Source organism: Epinephelus moara, chromosome 19 (assembly GCF_006386435.1).
Source record: "Epinephelus moara isolate mb chromosome 19, YSFRI_EMoa_1.0, whole genome shotgun sequence".
Classification (NCBI taxonomy): Eukaryota; Metazoa; Chordata; class Actinopteri; order Perciformes; family Serranidae; genus Epinephelus; species Epinephelus moara.
In genome coordinates, this window is record NC_065524.1 from 29644930 (window position 1) to 29658581 (window position 13652).

At 39.7% G+C, this 13652-nt stretch overlaps 1 protein-coding gene across 2 annotated transcripts in view; it reads right to left on the minus strand.

The window, feature by feature from the left end:
* LOC126407261 (spectrin beta chain, non-erythrocytic 1) overlaps window positions 1-13652 on the minus strand; it is a 164646-nt gene that overhangs the window by 4327 nt on the left and 146667 nt on the right. For both annotated transcript variants that reach the window (XM_050072025.1, XM_050072024.1), the window contains 9 exons: window positions 13101-13258; window positions 11985-12123; window positions 11431-11515; window positions 11145-11341; window positions 10291-10391; window positions 9754-9808; window positions 1435-1637; window positions 1020-1193; window positions 327-369 (listed from right to left, as the gene is read on the minus strand). In XM_050072025.1, the coding sequence (XP_049927982.1) occupies window positions 327-369; window positions 1020-1193; window positions 1435-1637; window positions 9754-9808; window positions 10291-10391; window positions 11145-11341; window positions 11431-11515; window positions 11985-12123; window positions 13101-13258 (1155 nt within the window). The remainder of the gene's footprint in view (window positions 1-326; window positions 370-1019; window positions 1194-1434; window positions 1638-9753; window positions 9809-10290; window positions 10392-11144; window positions 11342-11430; window positions 11516-11984; window positions 12124-13100; window positions 13259-13652) is intronic.

The following is a 13652-nucleotide window of genomic DNA, read 5'->3' on the forward strand; positions in this document are numbered from 1 at the left end:
TAAATAATAAATAATTCTAAGACAACAAATGAACAAATAAAAATGTAAAATAATTAAATTGTTTAAATAAAATTAAAATAAATGAAGCAATAAAAACAAAAAGCGTCTTTTAGAAAAAAGGTTAAAAATGATAATAATACAAATAATATAACAAATGACCAATGATAAAAACAAAAATGATAACAAATGACAAATAAAACAATATTATATGAGGACAGACACAGTGGAGGACTTGAATAATGGTTATCACTGTAATTATAAAATTAAAGGGATGCAGCAGTATTGAGAAAAAGATGGAGGTGAAAGGAGTTTTGTTTTTAACTTACGTCATCTTTGGCTTGGAAGAGATACTCATTCCCGTCAGTAATCCTGGGGAAGTTAGAGAATGCATTAAGTAACAGTTGAAACTCAACACTTCCTGTATCTGTTTCAAATTAAAAGCCCCTTATAACTTTGGTTGAGAAAATCCCTTCATTTTCTAAATAGGCTTTTATTGTGAAACATTTGCAGGAACTTGTTGTGGACGATTCAGTGACTTGCATGTTTGCGTACGGTACTTCAAATGTAGCTCCTGCCATCTGGTGAAGCTTTTTACGTTACTACAAAAACATTTCAGCTGGCACATGAACAGACACAGTGACTGAAATAATAGTAATAATAACATAACAGGACAAGAATAACCCGATGACATCACACACGTCGTGAAAGACGACCTGGGAAAACTGGTCGTGGAACATCGTGTAGTCTGTCATGTCTGTCGGCCAAGTCATGGCACGATTTTATGACTGCACAATCACCTAATCTGACATGGTGACTGTGGAACAGACAAAAATGTCATGTAGTTTGAACCCGGCATAAGTCAGACTGAGTTTATAAATACCTGTTACGACTCAGAGAAGGAGTCAATCGATATCAACATTTGGCATTTGCTTGAGTTAAGAGTTTTTTGAATAAAAAAAAATGTTATAGTACGGCTCGTTTTCATCATCATCATCATCATCACTTAGCGGGATTCTCACTTGAGCTTGAAGACGTGTTTCTTCTTCTTGTAGTCCAGCGCCACCTCGCAGACAGCTTCCTTCAGGCTGACAGGAATCTCGCTGTGGTAGGGAATACCCTGACTAGCGCTCTTCTGATCTTTATAGAAACCCATCTCCTGCTGATTGATCACACAGTACACGTTGTGCCACGACCTGCAGAGACACAGTCAGATCATTTATAAATATCTTCAAAGCTAATACCCAGCATTACTGCTCTCTGTCCATCACTTCTATGCTGTTAAGTCACTGTTATGTATCTAAAGCGATTTAAAACGTCTTACTTTTTTTTCTTCTGTTAAATCTTTCATGTATAAGATGAGATTATTATATAAAACCCAAACAGAGAGCATCATTTTGAAAGCTGCTTTTGGTGTCTCTTGCGAATGATTCCTACCTGCTTGAAGCCTTCTTGTTATGTCCCTCCCACTCATGTTTGCGATGCAGGAAGCCCTCCAGCTGGGACGTAGGAGCATCCTGCTGGGTCTTGGCCGGCAAGGTTGCCGCCTGGCTGGCCTTGCCCTTGCGAGACGCCCCTGGAGACCCTGCGGGGCTGGGCTCCGACACCCCGTTCACCACCTCTCCACCATCAACATTATCCTGGAAACAGAGGAGAGAAGAGAGTCACAGGAGGGCTGTGGATGGGCGGATGTTTCACACATACACTCTTTTTAAATAAATCTTTCTCTCTCAGACACAGAAGCTGTGAATCAGAATTATCAGAGCTGCAGCATGCAGAGCGGAGCAGAATCACTGGCTGTGTATGCACCTTACAATTCTCTAAATGAACAGACGTGGTGTGACATTTTTCTGCAACCTTTACCACTGATATGCTTTCATAATCACATTTCTCCTGAATCTACTCGAGCAGATCAAATTATTGCTCCAAAAATGTTTCAGAGGGCTTCAGACTGACATCATGTCATCACATCAAACAGCAATATATTCTAAATACCATTACTAACGACAGGTTTAGATATCTTTCATAACATATTGAGTGCTCTTTGTTGAGGCCAAGAAGGATCATGTAAATGTAACTGACATTCTGTCTTCACCTGACATCACACTGTACGACAAACTTCTCCAAACCAGAAAAGAGGAAATGATGCAACAATGAAGCCAAGAAAAAACACAAACAGGTGAACAAATGACACCAAACCTATCTAAAGAAACTAAAACTGAACCAAACAAAAAACTGAAGGTGATCCAAAGTCACCAAAGCAAGTTCCAAGTCTTGAATCTAAAGTCCCAAGTCAGTCAAGGAAACTGAACAGGTTTAACGACAGATTCGAGCCTTATTGGTGTCGCTGTGAGTTTGTTGGGGCCGTTTAATGGCTCAGTGTTGGATGTTAGCACTGCTGTTGTGTTAGCTCGTGCTAATAGAGTGGATGTTGAACTGGCCGTTAACTGAGAGGGGAGCAGCTCCGCAGATGGCAGTAACAGAAAGTTTACTGATCCAGCAGGGAGTTGGGATGGTCCAGAGTCAGACCCCAGCAGAAAAAATATCGATTGCAGGTATCGTTTGACTGGAGACGTTTCGATACTACTTGGTACTGGGTTACCTCCAAAGGCCGAAGGTCTTGGCCCGGTTGTTTTGGTACGCAATTGCTGCAATTGCTGAGTTCACACCTGCCCAAACGAACCACACTCAAGGAGCAAACAAACTTGAGTTCAACTGAACCAAACCAAACAGGGCAGGTGTGAGAGCACCCTTACATGATGCACCACTATCAGACATGGCTGATGTGTGCTGCCTGTTCCTCTTTAGGTTTAGGGATTCCAGTCTTTAAGGTAAAAGAGTTAACTTCTACTCAAATTTTGAAACGTCAAAGTCAAGTTAAAAGTCTTGATGGATTTCCATAAGTCAGGCCTAAAGTTACCAGATTTGTCTTTTCTCTGACTCTAGTCACAACCTCTAAAATATCTCTCTAAACCAATGCAACGCTCAACTAAACAACACTACAGATCTGTACATCAAGTCACTAACATCAGATCCTTAACAGCCTTTGTGATGCATCTTTAAGCATTTGTTTTTTAGCATTTCATTAATTGGGCTCAGCGCTGGATTCCAGTACTGATTAGAAAAAACATTTGCATTGTACATTAAGAGCACAGAGAGGTAACACGGTCTGATCATGCACTGATTACAGGTTTTAGGACATGCATAACAAATCACAACACCACTCCAGAACACACAACATGGTGGACAGTGTGAAGACAGACGAGGAGAGGGAGAAGCTAGCAGATGGGAAACACACGAAAATAAATCTCAAACAATTATCCACAAAATTGCTTGGAACTCATTACTGGGCATCATTATTGGTGAGGGGAGAATGCAATTGGCCTAGTATCAAAACAGATTTTATTTTTCCACACCACACCCACTCCAACCGGATGCTTATTACCCTGTTACTGAGCTCTTCAAGGGCTGGACCAATGGTGGACAGTCTTTTTGTGAACAGTTCAGAGGCTGGACCAATCCTGGGAGCTTTAACTGAAGGGCTGCAAGAGCAGGACCGATCCTGGGAGCTTTTGTTTAGAGCTTGGTGACAGCTACACCATATCAGTGAGCATTTATTGGGAGCCTTAAAGACTCAACTGATCCCTAGAACATTTACTTAGGTTGGACGAAATCTAAGAACTTTTCCTGACAGCTAGTCAAAGGTTGGATCCATTCAGAGATTTTTTTTGGTGGCTTGTTGAAGGACCACTGGACCAAACCTGGCAACTCTAACTGAAAGACAGTCAGCGTCTGCTTACATCTTTCAGCAAAAACTTAAGCTTATCAAGCATTTGTGACAGTCTTAAGACCAATTCTCTGAGAACTTTTACTGAAATACTGCAGAAGACTTTAGACCAATCCCAGTGGTTCTTTTATTTCTTATGAAACTGGCTGTTTGGGTTTGAAACTTTGAATTGAGGTCATGTTTGAATGTTAGCACTCATGTTTCTACTGGGGAAATACCAGATGTGTTTATCTTGAACAAATATTCGAATGTAAGGTATGTGCTAGAACAGTGGATCCCAATTGGTGGTTCATGGTCCAAAAGTGGTTCAGGGCCCATTCTGAATGGACCTCAAGTGACTCGAAAAAAGTTTGCAAAAAACACACTTCTTTTTTGTAGTAGGGTAAAATTTCCGCTGTAGAGTGAGTGGCTAAAGACAGCTTCTTGACAGAGACAGCAAACTAGCTCGACGACATGGCCGAAAGCAAGTATGACGCTGAATGTATTAATCTGTGGGACCTCAAATTAATGATTAAGAAGAAATCTGGACCCGGTGGCTGGACCAGTTGGGAACCACTGTGCTAGAATAAAAGCCCTGTCAAGGAAAGTTGTATTTAACAGCAACTTCTACTATTATTTTATTCTACTGAACTATCGAATGTCAAAACGAACCACGTACTGCTATGCACTTAACATTCTCACTATGTCATACAACCCTACCTTCACGATGGACCTCATTAGAAATTGCCCTGGTTATTAATTCTGACTTTTGTGTTAGATTAGACAAGTAAAGCTGTGCAGATTCTGTGGGGACTTAGCCTGATCTTAGCTCTGATTTCGTCAACCCAACTAATTTCAGAATTGGGCTGAACTTCTGCAAGATCGATTGTCGTCCAATGTGCAGTTTGAAGTTATGACTTGGGATGAATTGTTTCAACAATCAACAGCTCTAATTTGAATGGAATTTTGTTTGGCTCACTGCAGTTTGTTGTGTTTTGTTCTATGGTCTATTTCCCACATAGCTGCTGTCAAAAGATTCATTATAAAGTGTGAGTACTAAATTTCTTTACAATAACAGCAACTATGTGTAGTTACCTTTCTATTCCAAAACTCAACTGGTAACATAATGAAAATATCTTGTGAAGTGAGTTAGCCAGCAGCTGACTAACTATTACTTTTACTCCAAAAAGACACTGACTAGAAACGCAAGTTACTGTAAGTCTATCCTATCGTTATTCAAACTTTCCTTTCATTTTATTGATTTTGATCCATATCAATGAGAGCAGCACCCTATGCAAACCAAAATATATTTGTATTGAAGTAAAGCCCCAGGATGAAAATTGGTGAATAACATGAGATGAAGAAATACAACAGTGACATGACTAAAATGCTAATGATGGTGACAGCATGCAACAACAAAAACAAAAAACAACGGTTTATGAAGAGAAGTCACAACTACACACGGATAACACATGGACAGACAAACCAGAATGGGGCTGAGTGCACTGATTGGTTCTGACAGGGTTTATTGGGGAATGTGTGTTAGTCAGGGAACCAGTGACGGAGCTGGATGGACATGCAACAGAAACCATGAGGAGAAATAAAGAAGTCATGACAGTAAACCATGAAAACAACTGATAATAATGGTGATACAAAACAGTGTTGGTTTGACAGAAGAAGATCTTAACTGAGTCGATATATTGAGGAAGATGGAGTAACACACACACACACACACACACACACACACACAGTGACTAAGTCTTTAGAAATAAATGGAAAATCAGTTTCACATGAAGCTGTGGAATGGTTTTGAAGATGGATTTATTCATATACAACCCGGTCTCACTCCGAAGTCGTCAAAACCCGGCACTTGGGCAGTGACTTGTGGCGTCAGACACTGACATAAAAGTTGTCCTTTAACGTCGGTATGACACGTAACATCGACCTTCAGCCGGGAGAGTGGTGTTTGTGTCCCGTTAGATTATAAAGCCAAACCCTGTTCTTTTTCCTAAACCTAACCCCATTTTTGTTGCCTAAACCCAACCACGTGCATTAGTTGTCAGAGGAAAAAACCCCCATCAATTTCCACTGTTGTACTGACGTAGTGCGTTTATTTCAAAAGAGACTGTAGGTAAACGTAAAATTTCCAGTAAAAAAGAAAGTGTATTTTGAAAGAGGACAATGAATTTAACAGGCTAAACTTGACACGGCATCCCAGAATGTCAACAGCCAACGCACCCAGGGTACCTTGCAAGTCGTATCTGGACGTGGAAAGTTCATGACCAAAAGGTCGATATGTGACGAGGTCAGAGTGAGAATTTGTTGTCATATATGCATGGTCAGTATGTATAAAGATTATGCGTAAGAACAGCATTGGTGTTAAACAAACAAACAAAATAAAAGGTAAATAAAATCAAAGGTACGAGGGGTGTATGAGAGTAAGGCTACAGAGTTGGGAGTTGCGAAAGAAGAAAAATGTACGATGAGAACGGGGAAAACCTACAGCTCATTAATTTCTACTGTTAAATTACAGTTAGATTTATAATATTAGTTTTTCTCTGCTGAGTGGGCCTTGAAAATTGTGAATGCAACTATCTATTTTTTACTTTAAAAAAATAGATCTTAATAAATTAAGATTTATCATTATTTATGATTATCAATTTGCTATGGTGCTTTGGGGTATCTGAAATAAAGTTTGAAGATTGAAGATTACTATTCAGATGTGTCAACTGTCATAATAACTTTAAAAAAAGAAGTTTAAACTGTTAACAATTTCTTCACAATTTCTTTTACAATTATGACATACTGTTGACCATGAGATGTGATTATCACATGCAGGGCTGTTTAACATTAAGAAATGTGCTGTTAATGGAATGATACTTGACATTTAATGTATGTTGTAAAATATGATGGAAGATGGTGATAAGACAAAATGCACTCTATGAGATTTGGGCTTTAGGATGTAGAAACACTTGGGTAGCTAGATAATTTTTTATAGCAGCTTTTAAAGTACATTCAACCAAATAGCTGTCTACACCACAAAATAAACATAACAATATTATTGATTTTCCTACGTTAATTAATTTATTATTACAGAGACGAATCTTGAAAGTTGACTCTTCACATATCTGATTGATTACATTGAAGAATTCTCAGATTGTTGACGTAAAGTGTTAATGATCAAACTAAACTTTTAGCAGCTTAAAATATTTTATTTTAAGACAAAAAGGTAAGACGTAATTTATCTGAATATATTTTGAGAATATTCTACAGTATTACAATGTTTTTGTTGATTTTTTACCACTGATAAATGCATGCTTTATATTCAGTGTGTTATTTTATGTTCATCGCTGTATTTGTCACTATGCTGATGACACCATGATTTATATTGAGGAATAAATATCCCACAAATGCCCACAAAACTTTAACTGACCAACACATTCAGAAATCACTGTTTGAGGATTTAAAAGAGAGCTGTGTGTTTTGTTGGTAGAGTTCTCAAGTGTTCATATTCCAGATGGTGAGTTTATAAATGACGACGTAAAGAAGCAGAAGCATTAACAGTTGAGGGGAGATGACAACGGGAGTGTCGAGCTAAGAGAGACAGAAGGAAGAGGGGAGGAGGGGAAAGAATAATGAGGGAAGGGATGGATAGAAACACTGTGTGGATTGTTCTTATGTATGTATGTGCGTGCTTGGTGGTCCCATTCACAAATAATGCAGTCACACTCATGCCAAAAGGGGATTCATACTTTTTTAAGCTAAATGTCTCAAAATACGAACATCTGAATGTTTAAATGACTAACATGACTTTCTCTTTACATCACTCATGTACTGCTACTTGGTTTGGTTTGGTGTAAAGAGTACAGAACACCATTTTGTAGCATGTTAAGTTCTTTCATTGAGCTAATTAAGTACCAAAAGGAATGTAAGGTATGTTTAAGAACATGAACAGGAACTTGATTTGTCAAATTAACAAACTGAAAGATGACACTAAAGTAGATGATAGGCATCATCTACTTTAGCTACTTGGTTCTCAACTTAGCTTCCTCGCTATTTTCTTTCCCGTCTGAAGTTTCTTCTTCAGCTTGACGTGTTAAGCCCAGTTCAGACCAAAGATTCACAATGAGACAAAATGTTGCAGAAAAAAGTTGCAGCGGTGTGAACTGGTTAGTCTGAGCTTGATTCAAGCCGGCTGATGGTGTCACCTGCAACTCAGCTGGTCAAATCGCTGGCGGCTGGTTTTAAAACATAAAGCTCGGTATCTGTTTCTACAGCCAGTCAGCTTGTAGTGGAGTCTACTGGTCAAGTCAGGTGGCAGGTGCTCCATCCCACCCGAGCCCTCTGTTTCCATCCTCCGGTGAGTTGCTGATTTCACTATCACTATCCTAATTCATATTATAAGAAGCTATAAATTATATCCAGCCACAAAATAAAGCTGAAAAGCTGCAAATCAGTTGCATTGGTGTGAACCGGCAGGTTTTTAGAACGTTGCAGAACGGCGCATTGCAAGTAGTTGCCTGTTTTAACTTGTCTCATTGAGAATCTCTGGTCTGAACCGGGCTTCATGACGCGGAAACAGAATTAAATTGGAAAGGCCTGTGTATTCACCTGGATCGTCTTTTTCAGTGCTGACTTCTTATACAATATGTTCCAGACTGTATCAACCATTTTAACAGAATGTTGTAGCACCAAATCAAAACACAAATTGCTTTGCAACTTGGCAAATATAAAAGCAGCAGCTTGTGATCAAAGGGGATTTTGAACAAATGTCCTCCAATGAAAATACAGAATAAAACCATCTCTGTCACCACAGCTGAGTGTTGATAATAATGCTTTTAGAGTGTTTTATCTGCCACTAGATGTTGCTACAAAGACTCTGGCTGTATTGAACTGAATGGGAAAACTTCCAACTTCTTTACCAAAATACAGTTAAGAAACTTTTCTCCTGGAAAGTACGACTCAGTAGTTTATTTAACTTATCATCTATGTCCTGGTGGTGATTTTTAAAAATATTGTCCCATTAATGAGGTACTACGAGTTAACAAAGAAGGTCTGCCTGCTTACTGTCTTCTCCACCCACTTCAGCTCCATTAATCTGGACTAAATTTAGGTGTTTCTTGCTCTAGTACAAAACGTCTCCAGACTCTAAACTCAAAACTTGTATCTGCAGAAAGCTTCAAGTCAAGTCATGATGCAGACACTATGTAAATGTTTTTCTATAGTTTGACTTCTTCTCTTACTTCTATGATGAATGCTCTCACAGGGCCGGCAGGGATCATTATCTGATTCTTTCTGTAAAACTCACTTACATAAAACACCTAAGTAGTACTGAAAAGGAGGATCCAGGTGGACAAGGAGGCCTTTTAATGCAACCTGTGGTTACATTAATAAATCTGTACAGCTAAAGGTGCAACACATTGTGTTTTAAGAATCAAACTGTCATGAAATTACTGATGGTGGGACTGATTGGTCCTCTCACACTAGTGGTACTGTTAGTGTTGGAATGTCTCCAAATCAAGACTACATTTTCCATCAGTCCCATTGCTTCCCATTGTTCCTCTTACTAAAGAGGTTATTAGATTTGAAGGCCTCTCAAAGATTAAGATCTCATTTCGTTAGAAGTAACTATACTATTATGTCAAAACAAAGATAAAATGACGCATGTGACAGATTTAAACTTAATACACTTATAAAATAAGAAATGATTAATCAGTGAGGAGGAGAGGCAAACAATAAATGCTGAAGACAAGTGATAAATACAGGAATGTTAATGTGTGGATCCCAAAGTGTGTGAGGAGGAGGAGGGATACAACACATTTGGTTAGCAACAAAGTCTTGGGTATTTCTGTATGACGTCAATGTTAATGTTGTGCGCGTGTGTAGGTGTGGGTATGTGTGTGAGTGTGTGTGTGTCAGGGTGCGGCGGTGGTCCTGCGGCTCTGCAGGGTGCTGCTGTATTGCTGGTAGGCAGGAGAGCGGTAACTAACCCTGGGAGACTCCTGATCAGACGGCAGCCCGTTCTGAGACACCGGCTCACCCTCCCTGCAAACACACAAAGTACACAAAGAGTAAGACACACTCTGGATGGATTTCACACTTTTATATAAACTGACGACTGCTTTCATTTTTGACTGATCCATCGTTTGTTCTTCTGCCAAACGCTGACAACATGATTCTCCCACACCTGCAGCAAAATACTATGTAGTGCAAAATTTAGTGGACAGTTCAAGACCGTATCATCTGGCCTGAGAAGGTGATGAACTTTGCATGAACTTGGCATCCATTTCCTTTTTCTTTAGGGCGTGTTTTTGTTTTCACTTTCACCAAAATATTAAAAATCTGCAGAATGAAAGGTCTTCAAATATACAGAAACTTGCATCTTAGAGAAATGAAACTCCTGACACACAGGCAAATTTTGTCTAAAAGAGACGCAGTAAATCACCTCATCGCCTCTTTTTTTGGTTCAATTTCCAGGTAATATAAAACTGAGAAACAAAGTGTAGAGATCACACACAAGTTCTCACCTGTGCTGAGCTGCAGCATCACCGGGCTGAGCCTCAGTGGGCGGAGGTTGTCTCTTCTTCTCTTCTTCCTCTTGCAGTCTTCTCACTTCCAATAACTCCATCTGGAAACACAAACACAGTGAGCCTCATGCAAAAACCCACTCGTGTGAACAGATTTGTTCAAAGCAGCATTCACCAACCTTTTTTTATCATTTTTTTTTCTGAGGCACAAACCAAATTCAGGCACTGTCCAATTATTTTTCCTTAGTCTGGACAAATTTAGATCTTAAATGATACAAAAATTAATATTGCTATTTCCAGTTTTTATCATATCATGATATAAATCACAACTTTTTTGACTGTGTAACCTTATGTTCATCTTTAAACTCCAATGACATGTTATTGAAAACTATACTATTAATATTTTCTAATTGTTTCAGGTCCTCTAATAAGACAACTAACACTGCTGAACTTGAATTGTTTTTGGCTGCTGATGTCGTTCAGCTGGACTTCAACATCTGTGGTGTGACATTATATTTTTCACTCTTTGGTATCACATTTATAAGTGGAACTTGTCCACAAACAGAACAGTACAGGCGGCCTTAACGCCAAAAAATACCGGCGCTGAACGCCTCACATCAAAAAATACCCTATTATTAACCCTATTGTTTTCAATGTACATCCCCACTCCAGGGGCAAAGTTTATGCAGTGAATCTGACTTGAAACACTCACATGAGCAAACCTCATAGGGTAATGTCAGGGAGTTTTAATGTAAGAATAAGAAAATGCTCCAGCATGAGGCCCATTGTCAGTGTCTCTTTTTTTCTCTTTTTAAATCTATATCATGGCTCCTGAGTGTGCTCGTGTGTCTCACCGTGGTCAGCCTCTCCAGAGCGGCGAAGCGTTCCTCCCAGGTGGCGGCCGACTTCTCGAAGGCCTCATGCCGTTTGATGAGTTTCTCCACCTCGTCCACGCTCTGGCCGATCTCCCTGCTGGACAGATATGGATCCTGACCCAGCAGCCACGCCTCGGCCACACCTGCGTCCCGGGAGAACTGGTGCACCTCCAGAACTGAAGACACAAAGTCCAGGTTAAACCAGATTCATTCAGCTAATCCAGCTCATTACTTTCAAACAGATGCCCTGACTAAATGACCTCACCCAGTCTCAGCCACTCCCATCTGTCCTCCCACTTGTCAATCATGTCTTTCCTCTTGTCCGTCAACTGTAACAACTTTTCTTTAATCTGAGGAGAGAAAACATTTAAGAGAAGATTTAAAGGTGAAAAAATTAGCAGATTTTAAATGTATTCATGAGCTCAGGAGACAGACAGACGTCTCAAAATCAATCTAAACCCTTTAATTTACATGGTAATTTTTAAAGGTGTTTTAAAAGAGCACAAAATTCAGCTGTTCTGGTTTGTGGTGATGAGATTTGTTCATGTTTAACTGAGGTTAAAGGTCTGAGGTTTGAATTCCACACCAGATATTGAAGGATATCAATCAACTGTCAAAAGCAACAAAACAGGAAGTGATGAAATGGATGGAAATCTACATGTAAGAAGAATTTCTGATGAAGACCGATAGGAAAATTAATCCAAATCAATCGTACTAACTTCTGACCAAACGCAGCCAATTGATATTGAACATAAAGTGCAGCTTTGGTTAGCACAAAGGATGTGGATTATAAATGTGTTTGAGTGTAGGCGTCTCCACCTCCTCTGAAGCGTAGTGCTTCCTGGCCAGCAGGGCTTTGCCCAGCTCGATGCAGGCTGTGAAGCTGTCGTTGCGGGCGTCGATCTCTGCCTTGATGCCCTGGTGGTTGTTCATCAGCAGCTCCACTGACGACACGTCCCTGAAAACCAGCAAGAAGACACACAAACAAACCACATCAACAATAAGAGGAAACCCTTCATCCTCAGCTTGTTTAACATGAAACACAACTGGTGATAATTTCTAAACATGCTTCTGTTTACATAAACCTTGTTTTCAGACGAGGAGAGTTTCACATATGAAACAATAAAATGAATGCTAGAGGGTTTCGTCTGCAGCTTCTAATATGACAACATCAATGTTAAAGTTTAGGTCATTTATTACTGTTGATAATTTAATTATTGTATGATGATATGAAGCAGTCAGACAAGACAGCGGGGCTAAACAATCCTCCAAACCTGTTAAAAAATACACCAAATTATTGTAAAGTTGAAAAGAAAAAGGTTCTGGATTTAGATCTGCATTGAAACACACAGAATAATAATCAGGGGATACACCTTTTCTATTATCTGTTATATACAGTCTGTTGTTTGAGTGCAGCTCAGAGGCACAGACATCAGCTGGGCACTGAGGGAAGTTGCTAAAATTGGCTGGAAACACTTAAAACTCCTCTATTTGTTGTTTCCTTCAACTGAAGTGTAATATGAGCGAAGGAAATCTGATCTAGTCTGATTAAAATGTCTTCAAAACTCTTCAGACAGAGTCAAAATGCCACCTAAGGTTTTTGAACACCAACATATCAAGGTGCAATAAGCATATTTTGACTGCACTTTGTTTTTTTAATTCATTTTTCCAAATTACACAATCATATTCATGTAGGCTTTTGCTGTAGATGTGTTGGAGGGAAGTCTGTGACTCACATGGATCAACGTCAACAATAATTTCCATCAGAAATGAAGTGGGAGTGAAAAAGTGAAACACTGGAGATTAAAAGAGGAAAGTAAAGTGTGTGTGTGTGTGTGCATATCTGTGTGAGTGATCCGTTCTTCATGTAAGCAGCTTAACAACACATCAGAACACTAAACACCGACTCCTCAGAGATAAGTCACTTGTCCTTACCTGGGCTTCTCCTGAGCATCGATCAGACGGATGACGTCCTCCATCCAAAGCATCAGGTCGCGCACCATGCTGAAGAAGCGGAACTTGTCTCCAGTGTCGACGAGCTTCGCCCGGCGGCCCTCCGCCGCCTCCAGCAGGTTCTTCCAGGCCTCAAGGACCTGAAGGAGGGGGCGAGATGACAAACGGCAGAGTTCAGAACCAGAGAGACCAGAGGCTGGAGTCCTCTAACACGTGATCACTGTTTTAACCTGATAATAAAAGGATTTATTTTTATTGACTTAGTTGAATTTTTGATCTTTGGCCCATGGAGGGTCATCTGAGAGTTATGTGTTTCAGAGAAGAGGTTCACTCTAATTATCAGAGACGGCCTGAGGGGCAGTTATAACAAAATACTTCACGATGAATGGGTAATCATCATCTAAACTTTAAACAAATGGTTACTACTGTAGATCTGGTGCAATCAGTCGCAGTTTGCACGAGTCCAGCCTCAGTCAGGGAGCTTTTTTGGAGCATATCAGCCTGGGGAGATAAATAAATGGCGCACAAGCAAAT